We start from the raw sequence: 24,172 nt of genomic DNA, 5'->3' as shown, positions 1-24,172 counted from the left end.
AGTAGACCACATTGTAGCTCCATTCAATGTAGAGTGACCAACATGTTCAAGTTTAGGGATTAAGGTTTGATCGTGCTCGGCTGGGGATACTAGTATTGGGCTCTTCCGGATGTTCCTGTGCATTAGGAGCGACCGGTAAGTCGATCAATATTTTGGCATCGGATCATCCAGTACTCGAGATGTCGGCTACCCTGGTACTGAATAAATCATATTATCAATAGATTATTTTCGTGAAAATGAAATTATACCATTTAATCAGACATAGTCCGCGAGGGCCCGTACGCAGCTGGTATTTTGAATGGCGACACGGTACTCTATGATGCCTTCGCATGTCATATCGGGCGAGAAGTTGACGTTAATTCATTAACAAGTAGTCCCAAGTAGTAGACCGTGCAAAATGTCGAATTTGAATTACTCTTCAGGTTCACAGAACATGTCAAAAATCTTATTAAACTTTAAAGCTCATTATTATTCCGTGTGCGGGTGGGTGAGTGTAGTCACCCACCCGGGCATTAAAGAAGCACTTTGTAAATGCCAGAATCTGAATATCAATCTGCTTGGCAGTATTTTCCAAGTATATTCAAAATTTGCATGAATATTGCAAGGGTCGAACCGAATTTACAAAGAGAGTCAGCCCCGAAACGTGAAGCTTGGCATGCCAAGATTCAAGCTGCAGCTTGTAGATTTCGTGATCGGTCTCCAAGATTACGACGGCACGAAGGATCTGGCCCTGTGTTACAAAAACTATAAAGCTTCTCGGGAATCCCCGAGCACTTTGGAGTTGCCCCTCTTCCAAGCGACGTGCAAAAATGTCGAGCACGTCCAAGACCAAGGCACATTTAAGTTCAGATGAGGTACCATACTCTATTTCCACGGGGCTATGGAGCTATATCCCGTACTTCAGGAAACCAGAAAATGTCCTTCTCTTCAAACTGGACTGTCTATTATTGACATGGACATTTATCGCCGGAATTTTAAAGCAAATGGATCAAAGTGCGACTACCCAAGCATACGTCTCGGGCATGAAAGAGTCCTTAGGTTTATATGGCAACGAGCTTGTCAACTTCAACACCTTCTTTTCAGTGGGATATGCAATTGGTCTTATTCCAGCCCAGCTGATTCAGACTAAAGTGAGTGTATCAGAAAGATCCGACCGAGTAAATATGAGCTAATTGTTCCAGATTCGCCCTTCCCTCTTCCTGCCGTTTTGTGAAATAGTGTGGGGTATTTTGGTTACTTGGTTGGTGGTTTTGATAAATTTACCTAGTTCGCTCACTGGCTAACATCCTTAACAGTATCGCTCAAGCTCCTAATGCTCAAACAGTATATGGATTGCGCATATTACTCGGTCTTTTCTCCGCCGTCTTCTGGCCTACTGCGGTCTCCTTGATTTTCAATTGGTACAAACCGGCCGAATTAGCCAAAAGGGTTGCATTTTTCAATGTCTCCGATGCGGCCGGAGGAATGTTTATAAGTGCATTGCAAGCCGCTCTTTACAAAAATATGAATGGTGTGCATGGAATCTCCGGGTGGCAATGGCTGTTTATTATATCGGGCACTGTCACGATTGGCCAGGGACTGCTCGGACTCGCTATCATACCGGATACCCCAGCTATCAGCCGCGCTATCTGGCTCACAGCTGCAGAGAAACGAATTGCAAAGGAGCGTATGGCCAGCTTCGGTGCCGACACATCCAAAATCATTCCTGCTGCCGTCCTCAGAGAAAAGTTACGTAAATTGGTATCTCACCCGGTGTCCTACTTTTTTCTTTTAGCCTTTGCTTTGCAGGCCTGGGCCAGCCGCGCAAATTCATATTTCCCTCTTTATCTCGAGGGATTGAAAGACTCGGCTGGGAATCTTCGTTTCAGCACATATCAGGTCAACATCATACCTATCGGAGGCTATGCTCTAGAGATTGTCAGTAACCTGGTGCTGAACGCAATATCGGACCGGAAGCACTGGCGCTGGCAAATCAGCGTGGGTCCATGTACCCTGTTCGGGATTGTGCTGTGTGTTTTGTGTGCCTGGCCTTCTGACTACAAAGTTGTGCTGGCCTTTTATTTCCTCACTTATGCGACAAATGCAGGAAGTCCGGCGTTTTTAGCCTGGCTAGCCGAGATACTAAGAAAGGAACCGGAAGCTCGTGCGATTCTCGTGGCTATTACCGTCACGATTGTCTATATTGGCCATGCAACCATTCCGCTCAGGGCCTGGCAAACCAAAGACTCTCCAAGGTATCCGATTGGATTTCCTCTTGCAACTGCTTTCATATTTTCATCGGTCCTGGTCCAACTTGGTATGCTGTGGTGGCAGCGGCGCTACAAAAGGCCGGACGATTACACTTTCAATGAGCAATCCCAGGTCTCTGTTATCGCTACAGCCGATGATAATGAGAGGTCTTCATGTGGGGGAGTGAAAAGAGATCCAAAGACTCCAAACGCAGATATTCGCGAGGCGTAAGAGACTTTGATATTTGCCAAAGGCAGCCTGTGAAAGCATTTACAACGTCATGAATCATCTTTTATGAAGTACCATAGATCAATAGAATTATCAAAGCTAGCCCTTAAGTTCAATGGCCTCGCATATATTGTTCCACCGCATCCTCAAAACTCCCCGTCGTCGAGAGGCCAATGCCGACGGCCAAGGAAACATCAAAATTACAAGGCCACGATTGAACCAAATCCGCAAAGGTGGTATCCTCGACCTCCTCTATAAAATCCAACATTTCCTGGCCAGCGGCCTTCGCCAACGTGTCTCTCATCTCTTGAATCGTGACCAAAATACCCGGTGCATTCAAAACCCGCCTATGCAAAGGTAATATATCAACAGGAAAGCCAAGAATATAAGCTAAATTCGATACTATATCATTAATCGAGCAGACCCAGAATGCCTTTGACCGATCTTTCGTGGGCACGATGCATTTCTTGCCTGCTAGAGGCTCCCTGATAATTCCGCTAAGAAATCCACTTGCAGCTTGAGCAGGTGGTCCCGGTCGGATAATCACTCCAGGTAAGCGAATCGAAACCCCATCAATATACCCGCGTCTAGTGTAGTCATTGATGAGCGTTTCGCATATTACCTTTTCACAGCCATAGGACCCCTCGGGCGTAGGATACACATTTTCCGTAATTATTTCAGGAAAAGGACGGCCATATACGGCAATACTCGAGCCATAAATAACTCGTGTATGCGGTCCTTTCTTCCTGATACAATCCAGCAAGTTGCGTGTTGCGTCGACATTGACCTTTAGCCCCAGATCGAGGTTTGCTTCTGCGCCGGATGACATGATCCCATGCAGAATGTATACGGCATCCACTTTCTCAATAAGAACAGCTTGGGGCTCTTTCACTAGGTCTGCTTGGATGCATATTGCGTTTTCGGGGTGGATTGACGAAGGCGGGGTAGAGAAGTACGATATGTCGGTCAGAATCAGTTTGTTCTCTGGATTCTTGAGGAGCTCTCTGGCAAGTTGTTGGCCAATGAAGCCGGCGGCACCAGTGATTAAGATCTTCATATTGGATGAGGTAATTCCAGAATTCAGAGATGGTTTAGTGCCGAGACTGTTTCCAAGGTTGCTGGGCCGAATCTGAAGAGGATAGAACCGGAGGAAGACCGAAAGGATGAGCCAGCCAATGAAAGCTAGAGGTTGTCTCAAAAGTACCATTCTGAACCTAAAGTAGTTTAGAATCGTGCGTGGCTCCCACATCAATACGTATAGACCTCCATGGCCCAAAGGCCACAGCTAAAAGCATTGCTTCGCTGATGGATTTCCGATATATAGTCATTATTTGAGTATTCATTAATGCGTCTTCGACGACTCATGCATGCATTGAGCTCAACAAAATTTCAAAAATCTGGACAACCTCTTGCTGCTCTTCCTTCGATAAATTCAATCGCTGTGCATGCGCATAACCCTCTCTCAATCTCGCCGCAACAATAGCCTTAGGAGTCTTCGTTCTAAACGCAGACTCGATGCTCTTCGAAATACCATGGAACGGGTAAGCCATCAACCCAATACCAGCTTCAACGAAAAAAAAAAGAATATTAGCAGTGCATTTCCACGAGCAAAGCAATTCAACTCACCAGAAGGCATTTTCGTCGCCATCCCCAGCGCCCCCCTCGTAAGGCCCTTGATGGCACCATCCTTCCCTCCATCCAAGGCACCCTTCAACGGCTCCGTAATCATGCCGGCCACACCCCCAGCCATACCGCCAACGAAATTCTTCCCGCCAACAGCAATACCCGATTTCCAATCCGAGACATGCCCATATTCCTTCGGCTTCTCGCCGTAAAGTTGCGGCGCACGTCGGAATCCCTCGGCCGCCGCGTGTGGAATGTCAACGATCACGCCGCGCAGATACGTGCCGGAGAACTTTCCAAAGCCTTGCAGGCCTGCACCGGCCATTCTGCCCGCAGTCCCGAAGGAATTCTGACGGCCCTCGAGCGATCGAGACTCGGATGGCTCGCCAGTCGCGTTTGTGCGACTACGTTTGAATTCTTTGTATGGGTTGTAGAACATCTCGCCTGTTGATTTTGCCATGTTTGCGCCTGTTGCTGTTGCTGCGGATAGGACGCCGGTTAGAGGGTCCCAGCGTCGATTAACTATGAGAATTGGGTTGACTGGGTAACTATTTTTCACGTCGTCAGTATTCGTTTTCGTTTCTGGTGGGCGGGGGAGTAGGATTTCACTGACCATTTGATATTTTCGGAATTGATTTTGTTGTGCTCGATTAGGATCTCTGCTGCTGTCTTCGACAAAATTAAACGGTGTTTCTCATTCTTATACTTCCACACAGCGACTTGGTCGGGCATGATGCTACATCGCATTCGGTCGAGCGGTAGATTGCGATGGAATGAGTCCACTGCTGCGGATACGCCCGAGTCCGCCTGCATCTTGATAGCAATTTCCTGTGCGGCTGCTGATGCTTCTGGCGTAAGGCAAAATTGGATTGCAACGGCAAGAAGTTCGGGCTCAAGGTCTTTATGTGGGATAGGCTCAGGGCCAGCGCCGGCTTTGGCAACCATATCGCCCCAGAAGGGTTGACTGGGTTGGTAGAGTTAGCGATATTTCAGGCATCGTGTATGGAAATCCAATGAATGGAGCAGAAATTAAACGTACTCGCCGAAAAAATGGAACAATAGTAGTAGGCTTTCCGTTTTGGAGTCCGCAGGCCGTCGTTCCAGCGCCGCCGTGGTGGACTACTGCAGCGACTTGTTGGAAAAGCCATCCGTGCGGGCAGTCGCCGATATAGTAGATGCTCTCATCAGAGGTTCCAGCTAGTTCACTCCAGCCCTTCGAAACAATGGCTCGTACGCCGGCTAGCTTAACTGCTTCAACAACTGTATTGATCAGTTTTTGAGGATCATCAACAACGATACTGCCAAAGCCGATATACACAGGAGGTGGCCCTGCTTGAAGAAATTCCTGCAAATCTGGAGGGGGTGTATAGTCAGGGGTATCAGCGAAGAAGAATCCGACAACATCTGTCTGAATTAGCTGCCGATCACATGTAGGCTCTTCGATTTCATAAAATACCGATATATGATGGCCAATCAGTTGGGCGTGGAACTAATGCCGGCGACCAACAGTAGGTGAATGGAATTTCCAGAGCTTCCGCCAAACAAGGGCCCTCTGTAGCAGGAACCGATGCGAGGTCAATAGAGGACCTGAACCGATTGATAACATCGCCCAACCTGCCACTCTGTCAGCTAAAAGGTTCATCTCCCCTTTTCAAATATCATCGCAATATCCGCGGAAACGCAGACTCAAACATACCCTTGCCACGTCAACCACTCGACAATCCCATAAGAAACCCAATTAGCCGTAGTCGTATTCATAATCTCCGGATTCAAACTCTGACTCAAGTTCGCCAACGGATGAGGAAACGCCCGCGTCGTACTCCAAGGCATAGTAAACATCAAATGAACCGGAATACCCAACGCCTGCGCACAATGCACATGGGCAAAACTCGGTGGATTGGCAATAATGGCATCAGCGACAAAGGGTTCCTGGCTGGTAGGATCATCCGCGATACAAGATCTCCAACACCCGTCCAACATTTCCGCCACCATTCGCTGCTTCTTCTTGATCTCGCCATCGCGAAGTGTTTGCATTTGCGGTATTAGTCCGGGATTCTTGACCATGTATGCCATGAGCTGTGCGGGGTCGCCGCCAATAGGGAAAAATTCCAGGAATGAGTCCTTGACGAATTTCTCGAAGACGCCGTGTGTGGCGATGCGGACTCGATGGCCGTGTCGTTGTAAGGCATTTCCTAGTGCGATGAAGGGCTGGACGTCGCCGCGACTGCCGACTATTTGAATAACGATGTTTAGCTTTACGTCGCAGACTGGTGATGCTTGAGGTTCTGTTGGTTGAGGCAGTGGATAGTTGTCTTTTAGCTCATTCAGTTCCTTTCTTGCGATTTGGGCTAGTGATTTGGCGAGTTTGGAGTTCAGGTTGACGTCGATACGACCATCGGCTGTTCTGAAGTTAGCAGTGAGACCCAATATCCGAATAGCTTCATATTCTCCCACTTACTCTTGACATCGCCTGATTCGGCGGTCACTTGAGGGTCAACATATGGAGTGTACGGTGGGGGGGCTGGACTCTCTGCTCGTGCCTGTGCGGTCGGGCAGTGGAGGTTTCTCCATTTTGGTCAGAGTGAGGGGGAAATTTGCATGTAACAAAAAAAAATAATCAACAAGTGCAGACCAGACAGAAAATAGCTTCAAGAATAATGCCAGGTTCCACAGTCTCAAGAAACGTCTCGTGCAACTTGTTGACGGTGGCGAATCTCATGCCCCGCGATGTCCCAACGAGCTTTGGCTTTGGCGTTAGCTTTGCTTAATATCGCAGACTCCAGCCACAAAGCACTAACAAACAACCAATTACGGCGGCTAAAATTAGATTAGCGGGTCATTTCCCACTTAATCCAGTGCCCCCTTGTCCACTAAGGTTAAAGTCCAGGGCAATCGTCAGTGGCAACCGGGCCGTGCTCAACGACGATCCCCATCTTTCCCCTCTCCACGAATTGTGGCTGTGCGGACCTCATGAGACGAGGTGGAAACCTGCTTCAATTATGACCGCATGTCTATTATCCCCAACCCACCGTCCTCTTCGCGATGAACGGCGCGATCCGCAATGGCGCCAACCACTCCTGCGATAGCCTCTCGCTGTCGCTGCCCCAGCCGGGCGCTTTCGAGCAAAATGACAAGAGAAGGCTCTTGTTGATTTATATCCATGGATTCATGGGCTCGGAGGCTAGCTTCCAGGACTTCCCCGCTCATATTCATGACATGTTGACCGCGTTACTGAGTGAGTCCCACATCGTGTACACGCGCATCTACCCTCGGTATAAATCGCACGGGGAGATACAGTCTGCAGCAGCCCAATTCAGCGCCTGGTAGGTCCTTTCAATTCAAGTTTGCCCATGTGAAAGAAAGCGAAGTTGCACCGGCCGCCGCATTCGTCCTGAAGCCCCCGTACCTTGGCTGATATAGATCTATAACCCAGGCTGGCCCCTCACGAGGCAGATGATCTGGACATAATCCTCCTGGGCCACAGTCTGGGCGGAATCGTAGCCGCAGACGTGGCCCTTTTGCAAAAGCATCAAATCCTAGGTCTAATCAATTTCGACGTACCCTTCCTGGGCCTCCATCCGCGTGTCGTACCAACAGGTATCCTCAGCTCAATGCCAAAGAAAGACCTCGCCCCAGAAGAAACTCTCGCAGACGAGCAAGAATCTTTAGGCATGCATCCAGCCTATAAACCAGCCCTACCGCCCAGATCACCAGTGCCAGTGCCGGATCCGAACTTCGACCGGCCGTGGCGAAACGATATCAGACTCCCGAATCGGGGATTCCTGAAAGGCGTGATGCACTTTGTCAATAAGAATACCGATAATCTTGCGCGATCGGTCTTTGACCGCGTCGTTTCGTCCGCGAAGTTCGCCGGCTGCGTGAATAATTATTCTGAGCTTCGGAGGCGATATCGCGATTTGATGGAGCTAGAGGCTTCGAATCGTGTGCCGCCGCACTCGATCAAATTCATCAACTACTACACAGCCAGCACGGGTCGCAAGAAGTCGAAGAAGGAAGATTCCGGTTCCAGTTCAAGTACTACTCAGACAGACTCCGCGCAAGAAAGTCCATCTCTTGACGCCGACAAAGACAAAGACAACGAAATAATCGACCATGACAAGTCCACTCCTACGCAAACGCCCACTCTCAACCAATCACTAGATAATCTGAGCATATCGGAATCAGTCATCCCCAATTCTAAAGTCGAGCCCAAAATTGACGCCGGAGAATCATCACACTCCAAATCCTCATCAACTTCAACACTAGCAGTAATGGACGCCGAGCCCATCCCCGAAACCGATCACATCCCCGAAACAACCCCAGAAACACAATCCCCGGAACAGACAACAACAACCCTCTCCCCAACAGAAACCCTCCGACAAGCCAGCCTGCACCTCTCAGAAACCACCAGCAGCACAAGCGGCGCAAGCGGCGCAAGCATAACAACAACATCCAGCACAAACTCAACCCCCACCTCGGATGCCACGCAAAAACTGCGGAAATTCATCCTCCTACCGAAGAACCACTGGAAATACCACGACAACGCGCACTGGACCGCCGTCGTAATGCAGGATATCGACGAGGTGGAAGCCCATCAGTCGATGTTCATTCCATCCGGCGCGCACTATGATCCTCTTGTAGGCGAGACGGTTAGCTTGATCGAGGCGTGGGTGCAGGATGAACTAAGTAGGCGGTTAGCCAGGGAGAGTTTGGATTAGGAAGGATACCTCTAGCTTACTAGCAGGCTAGGCTAGCCGGACATAAGATAAACCTGGACTGGGCAGAATGGACTGGAGGAAGAGAAGAGGCTTTACATAAGTCATGTGAGTAACTTGGAGCCGGATCTGCATACAGTACACAACATGTACACACGAAGCATCTAATGAATAAAGTCACGGAAACAAAGCTCCAATTTCCCGGAAATCTAAATCTAATATCATAATCATACAATATACGTACAAGGAAAACTTTAGGCCGTTAAAAAGGTACCAGACCAGCAGCAGCCGTAGCCGCCGCCATGAAGATGAGGACGAGGATGAGGTAGTAGAGCATTGAGCTCATCCAATCAACCCTACCTAAACCCACCCACCCCCTTCACCAGGCCGATGACCAGCAGCCGAAGGACCAAGGGTACTCAACCTCCCACCCGCACCAAGAGAACTCATCCGAATAGTCCTCCTCCTCGCGATCTCAGCATCAGCCTTAACAGCCTCAGCACGCGTTTGCACCTTACCCTCCTTCTCAACATTCTCAGTTCCAGCCTTCTCCTTAAAAGAAAGCCACTCCATACAAATCGGCCCAAGAATAGAAATACTCCCCGTCGCAACAGCCACATAAAGCGCCTGCATAACGGCATCATTATACGCCGCCATGATAGGCGGTAACAAAGTCTTCGGCATGTTATTTCTAAAGCCCGTCGCGCCTCCGGACAAAACGAGCGCGGCGTTCTCGCTCGACAGCGAACGGAGAAGGTTTTGTATAAGTCTGTTCTGGAACACGCTCTGCGCGACGGAGAGACAGATCGTTCCGCCAAGAGTTTGCACGAAGGTTAGGATTGAGGTTGTGATCGCCATGTCCGCTGCGTCGACGGCGACCTGTGAGACTAGCATGACGTTTTGCACGCCGAAGCCAACGCCCGCGGCTAGGAGGACCTGGTAGCCGAACCATTCTGGCATGCCGGAGTTGACGGTGAGGGTTGTCAACATTCCTGCTGCGATGGCCGTGAGAGCGGAGGAGATTAGGACGAAGGGGGTGTAGTAGCCTATTACTGAGGCGAGGACGCCGGCTATGATTGCGAAGACGACGATGCCGATTAGGCTGGGGAGATTGTCGATTCCGGAAGTTGTTGCCGATACGCCTTTTATGGCTTGGAACCAGATTGGGAGCTGTGAATGGTTAGTTGGGGTTTGCTGGGGTGGAAATGGGGAGGACGAACGTAGTATGCGACAACGAACATTGGTGCTGAGATACAGCATGCGTACCAGGAAGCGCCGAAGACACTTCTATTCTTCATCAGGCGGACAGGCACGGTAGCTCTGTCCTTCTGCCAGATTTGGATACCCACAAAGGCCGCGAAGAGGAGACCGAATAGGATCATCAATACGATAATCCGGGCGCTTTTCCACTCGTACTTTGAACCACCCCACTGCAAGGCGAGCAGTAGACAGATAATTGAAGGGATCATGGTGAGAGTACCAGGGAGGTCGAACTGTTTGACCTGCTCTTTCCAAGGGAGTGGTTGCACATCACCAGCCCGAGTCGGCATAAGGAAGAAGATTCCAATAGCAGTCAAACCACCAAGTGGTAGATTAATCCAAAAGCACCATCGCCAGCTCAGATGATCAGTAAAAGCGCCGCCCAGAATCGGGCCAGCCACACTGGCGATAGAGTGCATGCTAGACAAGATACCGATATAGATAGGGCGAATGCGCAGCGGAACCGTATTGGCGATGATAATGATAGCACCGGAGAATAAACCCGCAGCACCAATACCAGCAATTGCACGGCCAATAATGAGCGAGACCGAGTTAGGCGCAATGGCACAGACTAAAGAGCCAATTTCGAAGATGCCCAGTCCGCTCAGAAACACCCATTTCGCCGAGTAGAAGGTGTACAGCTTGCCGAAAAAGAGCTGCACGGTACAATTCGTGAACAGGAACGAACTACCGTACCAACCCACATCATCAAGGGAGTTGAAAGAATTGGTGATTTTCGGAATCGCTGTTGCTAAAATGGTTGCGTCCTGCAGGCGTGTTAGATGTCGCGTGTTGCGCGTGGAGGAAGGGGTAATATGCGGATGTGATTTGATGTGATGCGCCGCGCGCGCGCCGGGGACACCTGTGACTACATCGACCTCAGGAAAGGAGTGAACAGCAGAGATAACTCACCAAGGATAAACAAAAGGTAGCCAGACATAAACAGATCGTTAAGGGTACTAGCTTCGTATAGGAGACTTGCTCGGTAGATTTGCCGTGGGCTGTAGTGGGGTTTGGAGAATCGGGCGAGATAGGCTCCTCCGCTAAGATCGGTTTCGTGTCGTAGTCTAAGTGGTCGTAGTCCTGCCGATGCGAGTCGAAACGCTGCAACTCGAGATCCTCCTCGTCCGGCGGATCCAAGAACGTATGCAACGGCATTGGCGCGGTATTGTGGTGGTCATCGAGAACACGAGCCATCATCGTAGCAGAGAGGGGGGTGTTGAGCTGTCTATGTATGACGAGCGCGTCCGGACTCAATTACGATTTTCCCCTGCGGCAAGATCCATCCCTTAATCCGCCTTGTGATACAGGTCCTGAAATTCAGCTCATCTGCAGACACTCTCGTTGGCGCGCTGGACCCACAAGGGGTTCTTCGCATGCCGCGGGCCCGTGGACAGCGAGAGTTTTCTTGCGCGTTCGGAGCAAAGATCGGCGATCGAGAAGCGGGCAAGAATGTGCCGGAATGCTTCTGTAAATAAATCTGCCGTCATGATTGTTCGTCATGGCAGGTGGTTGGTTCTTTCTGTCAAGATATTCCATTTTCTTCGAGCAGGTCTTGCCTGTGAACTGTGCAGAGATGTGGGTCAGACCCTTATTCTTAATTCAAGCCTCGTCCAATGCCGGGGTGGGGGCAGCCAGGCACGTCGTGTTGCGCGTTGCGTTATGCGCACTTGATGTTGGGAATCTGTCGTCGTCCGGAGGTTTTGTGCCCTCCATTCCAAAAGTCAACCTTGGTGGAGGAGAGTAGGTTGGTGTGCATGCCCTTTTGATAGATCAACCTTATTTGCTCCACCCAGCTGTAACCCTTGGCATCCTTCCATAGAGTGTATAGAGCGGTTTCACGATGGGGGTGAGACGATGTGGGAAGGTAGTGGAGACGTCAGAAAAATTGGTGCTCGACCTAAATTAGTGGCCGGGTTTGATCTGAGTGATGTCAATGCGGGGAGAGACGTGGAATTGAGGAGTTGGTCAGTTGGTGAATTGGTGGGAGGAAAGGATTGCTATTGACACCACACTCATTCCTAATAGGGACACCTCGGCATATCTTAGGCATGGTTTCTGTATTACCATTCGTATGGTAATAGACACCATATCACCGCCCACTTTTCGGGTATTGCCGTATTATATTTACACGACCAGTGACTATCTCATCCTCCGGGGTAAACTTGGAGTTTGGGTTGACCCAAAAATGAGACCAACACCCACGGTTACAGCTGGACTGCACTTGGTAAAGTCTGAAACTTGCTACTGGAATACTCGCACTACATGCATAACTTAAACTGACAAACGTCTAACATTTTATGTCCATTCATCATAACTAACGCCGCGCCCAGTAGATGCGACTTCATAAACCGAGTCGGACCCGGTGACTACACAGTCGGCAGACTTGATACTTTTGGGGTCTGCTTCTGCTCTGCTCTGATCTTCTCTGCTCCTGCTCCTGCTTTGCTGATCACATTGCTCCATCACCTCCATCTATCCTCCAGAGCAAGCGAGATCGACTCCGATGCGCCAATTGCTTTTCAAAAGGTCATCCGCACAAGGACAGTCCGGAGACAAGAATGCGGAGGACAGGAAAGAAGAATATGCCCGAGTATAGATGTTGTCTCGCAAAGGGGGGTAAAAGAGGAGAGAAAAACTGGAATAAAAAAAAAAGGAAAAATGGTAGGTAGAACAAACAAAGGACGGACCCAATAAATGTCGAAAAGAGGTGGAAAGGGGAGACATAAAGAAACATCATCGGGCAGGTATAGCTTCACAGGAATTCACATCATGCATCATTTCTCCGTAGCTGTTCATGCGCGAGCCTCCTCGGCCTGGGCGCGGTCCTGACGAGGACGGTTACCACCCTTGCCGCCGCGCTGGTTGTTGCGCTGGCCCTCACCACCCTGACCGGCACCAGTGGACTCGCCGCCACCCAGGGTCAGTTGAGCGGTTGCTAGTCGGTTGGACAGCTCCATCTGTGTGCGGATGGTGTTGGCGAGGTAAGAGACGACAAGGACATCCTGGATGTGGTTGTTGCTGAAGAAATCAAAAAGTCAGTAAGCAAGTTCAACCTAGCTCAATGGAATGCGGTGGCACATACAAGTCCTTCTCAATATCAGCGGGCTCGACCTTAGGGGCCAAGGCGAGGGCGTTAAGCAGGAATTGACCCATAGCGGTGGAAGCGGGAGCCTCCTCGTCGATCACGGACTCAACGTAGCGCGAAACACGGTCGATCATAGACAGAACCTCCTCAATGGCACGCTCCAGAGCCTCGACATCGGTGGCGATGCTGGTCGAGCGCTCCTCGGTGTCCTTGGCGTTGGCAATGGCCTCGAGACCACTCTTGTCGGCCTCGCCGTATCGGAGCTCGTAAGGGACGGGGATGAAGGCGGCGCTGTCGGCAGCACGCTCGGCGGTGACACCGACGGGGGCGGAGATGTAGGCGCGGGTCTCGAGGTCCTTGCCGGCCTCGGTGGACACGGTAAGGTGAACGGCGGGGTGGGGCCATGTGCCATCGCCCTGGCCGCTGTAGAAGTTCTGGATCAAGGCGGAGAAGGTGTTGAGCTCCGAGGCAGTGGCGTACCAGCCGACCAGCACCTCGCGGGGGTTGGCCTTGAGGTGTAGGGCCAGCATCTGCTTGTGATACTCCATATCGACCTCGACCTGGTCCTCAGCTTCGGAGTGACCGACGGCGAAGGCGGAGCGCACTTCGACCTCACCTCCATCTTCCGAGCGTGTTCCGAGAAGGGTACCGATGACACGGTTCTGGTCGGCATTGCGGCGCAGCGAGTGATCGAGGATAGAGAAAACGGCCTAGGGGGGAGGGTTGTGTCAGCGAGCTGGCTGACAGCGACCGGGTTTTGGATGTTGGGTGCTGGAGATTGGGTGTTATTGAATGCCCCTCCACATGTCACATACCTGGGGCTGGATGACCACGTTCAAAGGGGCGGTGGTCGGGGCAACTCCCGCAGAGATAGGGCCCAAAGGACGGGCGAGGTGGAGGAAAGAATCGGCCATTTTGGTGAGGTGTATAGGTGGTGGATGGTGGAGGGAGTCTCGAAGCCGAACTGGAAGATCTCTTTCGGAGGGACAATTTTCCTCGATGTGAGCCTGAGGCAACCAACTCCGTCTTTGTGTGTGGAATTTTCGCGCTAAGATAAGATAAGCTGGACATAGAAGACTACACAGTGTACCTTAAGGTAGCTCTATGTCTTGGTATAGCCTATGACTTGATATTGTCTATCACTTTAATACTTCGTATTCTACAGTAAACTATACTATATTATATCTTATGCTCAAATAGATACTCCAATCAATGAGCTTAGGGCTATGCTTCTACTGCCAAGTTGTATACACCTACATAATATAGCAGGAACTCCCATGCACTAGTAAAACTGGGTAATGGATTCTATCAGGAACTTTAGTAGAAATTTATTTTAAATATACAGCCTAACCTTCTGACGGTATATTCACTAGTGTCAAAGGTAGCCATAAGGCTTCATTTTCTAAGGTTGCCAAGACCTTAGTCATCATTATATCACGTGGTTTTATCGTCACGCGGGGAACTTGAACTGTGAACATTTGAGACGGACCTTAGATGACCTTTAGAATTTGACTCGGAAGATTGAGAAAAGTTCAAGTTCCAATGCGAGGCCCTAACTTCATTAAACAACTTGAACTCAGGCTTGAACCTTCAAGATCCATGGATGGAAACTTAAAACTTGAAATTGGTCACCTGGGCACCACGTCCACTGTCCACCTGGGCACTCTATATATCCCGAGATCGTCTCACATTGATGCCGGACACTGGGAGCTTGATCGGGCTCGGAGCCGCTGGCTATTACCACTATGGTATAACATGAACACTTCTATCAGAATCTTGGTATACCGAATTTGAGAGTATCGCCGAAGTACCCAAGGCAGTATTGGCCGACCGGCGCAAAAAGTCGAGAACTTGAAGGCCCCGGCCCGGGCCTGATACTAGTCCACGCCCCGCATAATTATGGCGGAATTGAACTCGCCCTGATTCGTCCGCGCATTAGATGATGGCCCGGCGCCATCCATTCAGGAAAGTTCCTTCAATCCGTTGGCGTATTTTGTCTTCTGACAGCATTCATCCAACCTTGAAAGACCGGCACTAGTAGTAGACTCGGACTTCAAGTCCAAGTTGTGGCTCTCTTGAGAGACGGGCCCAGGGAAAAGTATACTAGTAGTATATCGTCGGCTTTTCCGAGTCAAGTTCGGTGTTCCAAAGTTCTTTATTTATCTATTTTTCGGATGCGCTCTTATAGTGTGCATTGGTCTCGATAAGCACACATAGTAAATGTTGGCTGCTTAGTATGACCTGTGGACTCGGACTTTGGGATGTATTAAACTTCAATCAGAATAATTCCTTGAATTCTGCTGCTCGGAAAGGGGCATTAAAGAGTATAGATAGTTCACCCAAAGCCTACAGCTGTTCGTAACATTAGTTCAATGGTAGTCCTGCCATCTGCTGGTTTCGCTCGCTTATACTAGCCTGGATGTCATCAACAGCTGAAAGGCTGTCTCCACATCGATCTGCTTGGGAGGTGGGGAGTGGGCCGCAGTCTCCACGAGCTGCCCAATGCAATCCTTGGCCACTTGATATACAAAATGGGCTAGCGCGTTTTGTTACTGCTTTGAGAGCATAGTCTGTACCGACGGAGTACTCCGTACAGACGGGATGAATAAACACTGGTCCACAATTACCAAGCAACGGGCTAATGATTGATCCCTGTGTGGAATTGGTCGGTCGCAGATAGAAGATCGCCCGGACGGCACGGATCGCGCGTTGTCAATCCAGAGCGAGAAACTAGTACTGTATGTAAGACCCACGAAAACAATAGCTCTAGTGGGGTGCCACCCATTCCCGCATGGATGTGGCCCGGAAAGGCATAACAAGACGCTCTTATTCACAAAAACCCCAGCTCCGATGGGAGTATACCTGAAGATAAAGTCCCTGCATGAACTGAAACCGAAGAATTAAATATCATCTTTCAGCCCGGGCAGAGTGGGCATCTCGGCTAGCTGACCTCGGGGACTAATGCTTAGCATCTTAGGGCTCAAGCTAAGGCCCGACGGGGAAACAAGCGCGCAGCCAGTGCCAACAGGGAGCCTCCACGGGTCGCACGGGCTGCACGGGCTGCATAATTTCGCAATGTGCATACGTGAGTCGACGCAGAGTTCAAACTCAGACACTGATCGACATGGGTCAGGCCCCCTTTAAAACGCAGCAAGTCGCACTTGTTGCTGATATTTCTTAAAAATTAGGTTGTGAGGCGCATAAGTAGGATTATAACCACAGGAGTTCCAGCTGCTGCTTAAGTGCTTCCTGACTTAGTTACTAACCTGGCGCTCGGCTGATCTGGCCCCCCCTGTTTATCCCTTTTTTCCCTCCTCTCGACCGCATTGCGGTCGGTTTGCCTCTTTCAACGCATCCGACTACATCGCAATAATGAGTTCTACTCCTGGTATTTACGCCGCTTCTTCTTGCTATTCCATAGGCTAACCGCTCATCATTGATAGAGTATAATAATGATAATACCAAGCCGGAACCGATTCTGAGCCAGCAAAACCATGAGGATGGCCACGAGGATGGCCTTATTCCTCCGCCAAACGTTGATGATGCCGCCCTTGTCCGAAAAATCGACATGCGTGTCTTGCCAATGCTATTTATCATTTATTTCGTCGCGTTTCTGGACAGGTATGTCAATTGGACTTCTGTAATTCATGCCTTCATCCATGCTGATCTCGCTGATTTCGCCTCAGAGTAAACATATCGAACGCACTTACTATGAGCATGCCGACTGATTTAAATTTGTACGGTGACCGGGCAAACATCGCACTTCTAATCTTCTACATCCCATACATCATTTTCGAGATCCCCTCAAACATCGTGATGAAGAAACTCAAACCGCACATCTGGCTTTCAGGCTGTATAATTGCCTTCGGCATCGTCATGCTCGGCCAAGCATTCGTCAAAAGCTACGGCGGCCTAATAGCAACCCGTTTCTTCCTCGGTCTCGCCGAGTGCGGAATCTTCCCCGGCAGTTTCTACCTAATCAGTTTCTGGTACAAACGCGCCGAAGCCCAGAAGCGTTTCACCATGTACTGGTCATCAGTAATTTTCGCCGGCGCCTTCGGCGGCCTTCTTGCCTCCGGCATTGCCAAAATGGACGGCATGCGCGGTCTAGAAAACTGGCGATGGATTTTCTTGCTAGAGGGCATTGCGTCCATTCTAGTCGGCATTTTCGCGCTGTTTTTCTGCGCAGATTTTCCGCAGCAGGCATCTTGGTTGACGGAAGATGAAAAGGTCGCGGTCATTGCGAAGACGCGTAATTTTGAAGACGATGATGTCTCGGTTACAAAGGCTGATTTGGTTGCGTCTTCCAAGGACCTTAAGATGTACCTGGCGGGGTTTATGTACTTCAGTGAGTTATTGTTGTCGGGTTATCTGTTTTTTCATGATCTAACTGAAGTGAACAGCGATCGTGGTCCCGATTTACGCTTTCTCTTACTTCGCCCCGACCATTATCAAAGCCCTGGGATACGGAACGATTCAAACCCAATTGCACAGTGTGCCGCCTTTTGCTTCTGCCCTCGGACTCTGCATTGTAGTAGCATATTTCTCGGACCGCTTTAATATTCGGCTTCCGTTCATTCTACTTGGTCAACTACTCATCATAATTGGCTTAGCCATCATGTTGACAACGCACGGAAAGGGTCACTTTTCCGCCGAGTATCTCGGCATCTGCTTCATCACCATGGGTGCATTTAGTTCCGGAGCCGTCATCGTCTGTTGGGTCCTGATGAATATGCGAGGTCACAAAGAGCGGAGTATTGGATCTGGCTTCGTGATTGGTGTTGGTAATGCCGGTGGTATCGTCGCTGTCTTTTGCTTTACCAAAGATGATGCCCCATTGTATCGACGCGGCTATTGGATTCTGATGGGTATCACGCTGGCTGGAGTGGTGCTGAGTTTATTGTATGCTTTGGTTATTGTGCGCGATCGACGCCGTCAGATTCGTGCTGAGGGGAAGGTTGATAAGGAGAAGATTCTGTCTCTTTAGAAAGTTTGATATGTAGAGCAAAAATTTGGAACCGGATTCAACTTCAAGTTATGGATTGGACTGTCACTTCAAGAAATTTCTGCTCCCGGTGTTTGTATATTTATCGAGATAAAGAACGATTCTGCTGGCAACTACGGCGATAAAGATCCATGATTAACCCCCAGCTATGTAGTTAATCTCTCTTTTTTCTATTTTAAATTGTTTTATAGCTAGGATCAATTGTAAGTATATTTATATTAGACATTATACTTACCTTCGTGGTGAAGATACTCTCGGAGATGCATGGGCTATCGAAAGACTTCACTGGCGTCGCTTGGCAGAGGGAAATGTCATAATGTGAACTGGTGAAAAATACCAACCCCCCCCGAGGAAGCTTGCTGGCTATCCGTGCTGTGCTTGATCTGGGTTGCTAGCTCGGGTTGATCCGCTTCCAAGGAAGGTGCTAATCCCACTCCACTGGGCCTGCTAATCTTACTTTGAGTTTGATCCGCTGTCTTGAAATTTTTTAAAATTTTTTTTGATATCTTTTTCTGGATTTTGGCGCCACAAGGTCACCTGATCTTGGAGGTCGCAACACGCCCCTCCTTGAGCTGGGGCGAAGCCCCACGGCGCTTTGAATAGACTCCATACACTGCAAATTTACTTGAACATGGCATCGATATCATTTAGCGGCAGTAATCATGCGCTCCAGGTCGGAGTTAGCCATGGCCCGATCAACGCGGAATTCCATCTGCCGCCGGGTAAGTCAGGAACCAGAGATCATCGACAAGGTTGACTTACTGATGTCCGCCTCCCAGAGCGACCGGAAACCCCGCCTAGTCCTCTATCTACTGTCCCATTCCCGCGTGATCTAGACTTTGTCAGTCGTAACACGCTACTCAACCAGATCCAGGAGAAATGCTCAGTGCCAGGGTCGCGGATAGCGTTAGTTGGCCTCGGTGGTGTCGGGTGAGTGTAGCCTGACCAGTAGGTACCTGGCTCATTACTCATTGACTCAAAAGGAAATCGCAACTTGCCATCGAATACTCGTACCAGGTTCGATCCAAATCTCCAGCAACATGGGTTTTCTGGGTCCATGCGAGCAATAAAGTCCGGTTCGAAGAAAGTTTCCGGGACATAGCAGACCAGGTTAAAATCACGGGGCGTCAAGATCCGCAAGCCAATATATTCAAACTAGTCGAAAACTGGCTCCGGGATGAAAAGAGAAGAAAATGGATTCTTATTCTTGATAATCTTGATGAGGATGAGTTCCTTCGCACGTCTCCAGTGATAGGACAGGGAGACTTGAAGAACAGTCTAATGAACATCTCCACAAAGCCACTATCGGAATACCTCCCTAGAAGCTTAAATGGATCTATCATTATTACAAGCCGGACCCGAGAAATTATGATGAAATTGGTCGATCACAAGAACCTTATTGAAGTTACACCAATGGAAAAGTCCGAGGCGCTAGAGCTTCTCCAAAGAAAGCTTGAGCAACCAGGAGAAATCCAAGAGAGTCAGCATTTAGTGGAAGAGCTTGATTTTATGCCACTTGCGATCTTACAGGCAGCAAGCTACATTAAGAATCGAGCACCTCGTTGTTCGGTATCCCAGTATCTGAGATACTTCCAAAAGAGTGACCGTGAAGCAATAAAGCTTCTTAAAACCGAGGCGGGTCACCTATACCGGGACTGGGAGGCAAAGAACTCAATATTAGCAACATGGCAAATATCATTCGATTACATTCGCCGAACAAGACGGTCAGCAGCAAATTTGCTTTCTCTCATGAGCTTTTTCGACCAGCAAGGGATTCCAGAAGAACTTCTTCAGGTACAGCCTAAGAGCAGCCATTCATTAAAAAAACAAAGCTCAGAGAGTTTGAATGACTCTAGTGATGATGGGGAAATTTCCGAATCCGATACGATCGACGATTTTGAACATGATATTGCAACTCTCAGGGCTTTTTCGTTCATCTGTGCTAGCAAGAACGGGGTCTTCACGATGCATCGGCTAGTGCAACTGACTACACGTTCATGGCTGAAAGTTCATGGTCAAATAGAACAATGGAAGGAGAAGTTTATCAGTACCCTCTACCACAACTTCCCCACTGGCCAATACGAAAACTGGGATATATGCCGACCATTATTTCCTCATGTGAAAGCAGCGATGTTGCAGCGGCCAGAATCAGATGAATCCCTACGGAATTGGGCTACGCTGCTTTATAACGGTGCATGGTACGCGTCACGTAGCGGTATTCCCACAGACTTGAGGGACATGGCGTCAAAATCAAGGAAAGAGAGGATAAAACTGCTGGGTCCAGATGATGAAGAGACCCTTGATAGTACTGCGATGCTAGCAACAGCATGGTCTCTTGAAGGAAACTGGAAGGAAGCTGAAAGGCTGGAGGTGGAGGTAATGGAGGCTCGCAAGATAAAGTTCGGCAATGACAATCTCTCTACCTTGACCAGTATGGCCAACCTGGCATCGACATATCGGAACCAGGGCCGGTGGGAGGAGGCTGAGAGGCTCGAGATACAGGTGATGGAGGCTCGTAAGATGAAGCTTGGCGACGGAAATCCCTCTACGTTGACCAGCATGAACAACCTAGCGGTGACATACAATAGCCAGAGTCGGTGGGATGAAGCCGAGCAGGTCCAGGTGCAGGTGATAATGATGAGTCTTATGGAACTCGGCAATAACCATCCTAACACGCTGATAAGTATGGCCAACTTGGCGGCGACATTTGGAAGCCAGGGCCGGTGGGAAGAGGCTGAGAGGCTTGAAGTGGAGGTAATGGAGGCGCACAAGGCGAAGCTCGGCAATGATAATCTCTCCACCCTGATCAGTATGGCCAACCTGGCATCGACATACAGAAACCAGGGCCGGGTGGGAGGAGGCCAAGAGGCTTGAGCTACAGGTGATGGAGGCTCGCAAGATGAAGCTTGGTGGGGAGCATCCCGACACTCTTACAAGCATGGCCAACCTGGCGGCGACGTTTTGGAGCCAGGGCCGGTGGGAGGAGGCTGAGAGGCTCCAGGCGCAGGTGATGGAGGCTCGCAAGATAAGGCTTGGTGACGACCATCCCTCTACATTGACCAGCATGGCCAGCCTCGCGACAACATACAAGTATCAGGGCCAGTGGAAGGAGGCCGAGCACCTCGATTTGCAGGTGATGGAGACTCGCAAGACAAAGCTCGGTGACAACCATCCCGACACGTTGGTGAGTATGGGCAATCTAGCATCGACTTTTTGGTGTCAGGGCAGGTGGGAGGAGGCCGAGCACCTCGACGTGCAGGTGATGGAGACTCGCAAGACAAAGCTCGGTGACAACCATCCCGACACGTTGGTGAGTATGACAAACTTGGCGGCGACATTTTGGAGCCAAGGTCGGTGGGAGAAAGCTGAGCAGCTCTTTGTTCAGGTGATGGAGAGGAGCAAGGCCAATCTTGGCAGTAACCATCCTAACACATTGACCAGTATGAGCAACCTCGCGTCAACATACAGGAACCAGGGCCGGTGGGACGAGGCCAAGCAGCTCGAAGTGCAGGTGATGGAGACAAGCAAGATGAAGCTTGGCAAGGAGCATCCCTCCACACTGACCAGTATAGCTAACCTGGCGTTGACATGCAAATGTCAGGGCCTATATGATGAAGCCGAAAGGCTTGAGGTGCAGGTAATGGAGGCTCGCAAGGCTCAGCTCGGTGACGACCATCCCTCCACACTTACGAGTATCGGCAACCTAGCGTCGACGTTTTGGAACCAAGGCCGGCGGGATGAAGCCGAGCAGCTCCAGGCGCAGGTGATGGTGATGAGTTTCACGAAACTCGGCGAGGACCATCCCTCCACGCTAACCAGTATGGCTAATCTTGCTTTCACCTGGAAATCTTCAGGTCGCGATGCTGATGCCATTCATTTGCTACGAGATTGCTTGACCAAGCAAAAGCAAAAAATAGGCATCAACCATCCAACTACCTTATCTAATTCTAAGATAATGTTGGAATGGGAAATGGAGGGCCTGAGCATGCATGCCTAGAAAGCTAGATACTTCAATATCAGATGTTTACCTAGCAATTTTGCTTTACGTGTTAACTATCCAACAAATCCTTCCCCTCATGTGAGGACGTGAGGACGTGTGCTCGAAGGGGCTTGGCGCGTGTCGTGGTGCTTCTTCATGGGTGATCTCTACGGAGCTCGCAGGGCGACGCCCGAGCGACGCTCAAAATACAAATAATTTATCATATCCATATCACGTGATAAATATTTTCAATACGATTTAATACTTGAAACTAATGGTTTCGAAACAAGGTACGAGAAAGAATGCCTGTGTGTAAGTGGTGAAACTAATTTCGATCCAACCTGTTGATGAAATTATATCAAATTATCTCGTATATCAGTTATTTCAGCTAGAAAGATTACTTTACCTTTAGATTCCATCTTGTTTTCAATCTTGTAGTTTGGGAGATAGTGTACTAAAGAGATTATATTGTATAATGTGGGAAATAGATATTTTCTACTGTGGGCAGCCCTACTAACGTTTTTCATGGGTAATCCGGCTACCCGTGTAAGCCGGCCACTCAAGAACACCATACTAAAAAGCGATAAATTATAATTCGATATCTCAACGACCATACATTTTTTAAGGCTCGGTTCTTGGATCGGACCGGACCTGCGACCTAGAGTTTTCCCTTCCTCCCTGATCGTAGCCCGATACTGCCAGTTTTATGAGTAGCAGTGACCTCACCTTCATCGCCATATTCAGATATTTTGCTGCTGTTTCGCCTTCTTCGAGCCGGATGTGAGCCACCACGATTCGTTGTTCGTTGCTGGTCAAATGCACTACTGAATGAATCGGGACGATCAGGAGAGGGTCGTCTAGTGGATGTGTGAGAAACCAATTCTAGGGGTCCAAAAGGTGGCATCTGCACATATGTGCCTCCCTGATCTTGACCTGCATTTTGATTTTGCATTCCTGGCCCAGAAACTCGACCATCATGGTTTACAGGTTCTCCGTCACTTGAAGATAGCGAATGGGGCGACGATCTCGAAGGAATTCTCTACCCACACGATGAGTTTGCGCTGGGAAGCTTTTCAGGACTGTCTGACTCACGGAAGGGGCTGAATGGGTTCTTCTTTTTCGCGAAATCCGCCTCCTAGGTGATGAGGCATCCTCATACTGCTCCTGTAGATTGATGACAGACGTCTGGCTTCCAGGGTTGCTAGGGGGAGAGGGCGAGGGGCTTGTAATGGGCGAAGTCTTGTTTGATATTGGTGAGGTTGGTGGAGAACTCGAATCAGACGTGGACTGATTCTCAGCAGCTGGGTGATTTTTTAGTTGAGGAATCTCCTTTTTCAAAATCTGCATTATCTTTTGGGCAAACTCGCTGGCCTCAAGATGTTGACTCGGCGAGATTATTTGCCGCGCCAGGAGCTTCTTTTGTATCCTTTGAGCTTGCCGAAGCTTATCGAATTCGATGTTCAGCATTTTCTTCAAAGATTCACTGCCAGCAAATGATCAGTACAAAATTCCACTCATCTATCAATTGGGGGAATATGTAAGATTTACAATTGTGCCAGAACTACATCTGATCCATCTCTTCGGTAGGTTTGAGATAACAACTGAATGTTTATTAGGGTTCCAATTGTTCTCATAGACCTCTCTAGTACCTTCATATCTTGGAAAAGTGAGGGGACAGTTTTCTTGCTCTCTCTAGACCATTCAAACTGTGCGATCCATCTTTGAACTGTATTGACAGGTTTACCATCTATGAGAGAGCGAAATCTGCCGGTGAGACGCTTCAGTCTTTCAATAGTTCGGTTTGATTCCTCATCAACACTCTCAATCAGCTGTTTATGGCGGTTGAACATGGGCGCTAGCTCCTGAATCCCCCCCGCAACCTTGATGGTGTCCTTGAAAAAGTCGTACGTTCGGGCCACTGATCTTGTTCTCTTGATCACATTGGATAGATCATTTTTCGCATTGCGGATTTGCTGAAGGAGCCTTTTCAACTTCCTCCCAAGCTTGATGAGATCTCTGCCAATAGGGGAGACCACGTCCGCCAT

At 49.4% G+C, this 24,172-nt stretch overlaps 7 protein-coding genes across 7 annotated transcripts; 3 read left to right on the top strand and 4 right to left on the bottom strand.

The window, feature by feature from the left end:
- Positions 1-809: 809 nt before the first annotated feature.
- On the top strand, positions 810-2,460 carry N7533_011321 (uncharacterized protein; the record flags this gene model as incomplete). The annotated part of the gene is made up of 3 exons (XM_057107971.1): positions 810-1,130; positions 1,182-1,240; positions 1,296-2,460. The coding sequence occupies 3 exons, from the start codon at positions 810-812 to the stop codon at positions 2,458-2,460; spliced, it is 1,545 nt and encodes a 514-aa protein (XP_056955349.1).
- A 109-nt stretch (positions 2,461-2,569) lies between these two features.
- Positions 2,570-6,799, bottom strand: N7533_011320 (Sterol 3-beta-glucosyltransferase; the record flags this gene model as incomplete). The annotated part of the gene is made up of 9 exons (XM_057107970.1): positions 2,570-3,639; positions 4,084-4,628; positions 4,694-5,044; positions 5,120-5,199; positions 5,315-5,484; positions 5,537-5,694; positions 5,777-6,479; positions 6,539-6,620; positions 6,713-6,799. The coding sequence occupies 9 exons, from the start codon at positions 6,797-6,799 to the stop codon at positions 2,570-2,572; spliced, it is 3,246 nt and encodes a 1,081-aa protein (XP_056955348.1).
- A 323-nt stretch (positions 6,800-7,122) lies between these two features.
- On the top strand, positions 7,123-8,798 carry N7533_011319 (alpha/beta hydrolase; the record flags this gene model as incomplete). The annotated part of the gene is made up of 2 exons (XM_057107969.1): positions 7,123-7,403; positions 7,514-8,798. The coding sequence occupies 2 exons, from the start codon at positions 7,123-7,125 to the stop codon at positions 8,796-8,798; spliced, it is 1,566 nt and encodes a 521-aa protein (XP_056955347.1).
- Positions 8,799-9,155: 357 nt separating this feature from the next.
- Positions 9,156-11,252, bottom strand: N7533_011318 (MDR family MFS transporter; the record flags this gene model as incomplete). The annotated part of the gene is made up of 3 exons (XM_057107968.1): positions 9,156-9,965; positions 10,016-10,933; positions 10,968-11,252. 3 exons carry the CDS (start codon positions 11,250-11,252, stop codon positions 9,156-9,158), a joined length of 2,013 nt encoding a protein of 670 aa, XP_056955346.1.
- A 1,598-nt stretch (positions 11,253-12,850) lies between these two features.
- N7533_011317 (eukaryotic translation initiation factor 3 subunit F) lies at positions 12,851-14,057 on the bottom strand (the record flags this gene model as incomplete). Its single annotated transcript, XM_057107967.1, has 3 exons — positions 12,851-13,076; positions 13,141-13,853; positions 13,959-14,057. The coding sequence occupies 3 exons, from the start codon at positions 14,055-14,057 to the stop codon at positions 12,851-12,853; spliced, it is 1,038 nt and encodes a 345-aa protein (XP_056955345.1).
- Positions 14,058-16,515: 2,458 nt separating this feature from the next.
- Positions 16,516-18,130, top strand: N7533_011316 (uncharacterized protein; the record flags this gene model as incomplete). The annotated part of the gene is made up of 4 exons (XM_057107966.1): positions 16,516-16,531; positions 16,587-16,764; positions 16,830-17,491; positions 17,547-18,130. 4 exons carry the CDS (start codon positions 16,516-16,518, stop codon positions 18,128-18,130), a joined length of 1,440 nt encoding a protein of 479 aa, XP_056955344.1.
- A 5,558-nt stretch (positions 18,131-23,688) lies between these two features.
- N7533_011315 (uncharacterized protein) lies at positions 23,689-24,172 on the bottom strand (the record flags this gene model as incomplete). Its single annotated transcript, XM_057107965.1, has 2 exons — positions 23,689-23,728; positions 23,766-24,172. The coding sequence occupies 2 exons, from the start codon at positions 24,170-24,172 to the stop codon at positions 23,689-23,691; spliced, it is 447 nt and encodes a 148-aa protein (XP_056955343.1).

The sequence above is a fragment of the Penicillium manginii genome (genome assembly GCF_028828005.1).
Source record: "Penicillium manginii strain IBT 31320 chromosome Unknown utg000008l:1.0-3226943.0:1.0-3228205.0, whole genome shotgun sequence".
Taxonomy (NCBI): domain Eukaryota; kingdom Fungi; phylum Ascomycota; class Eurotiomycetes; order Eurotiales; family Aspergillaceae; genus Penicillium; species Penicillium manginii.
Note: the sequence above shows the minus strand (reverse complement) of the source record. Positions and strands in the feature narration are given on the sequence as shown.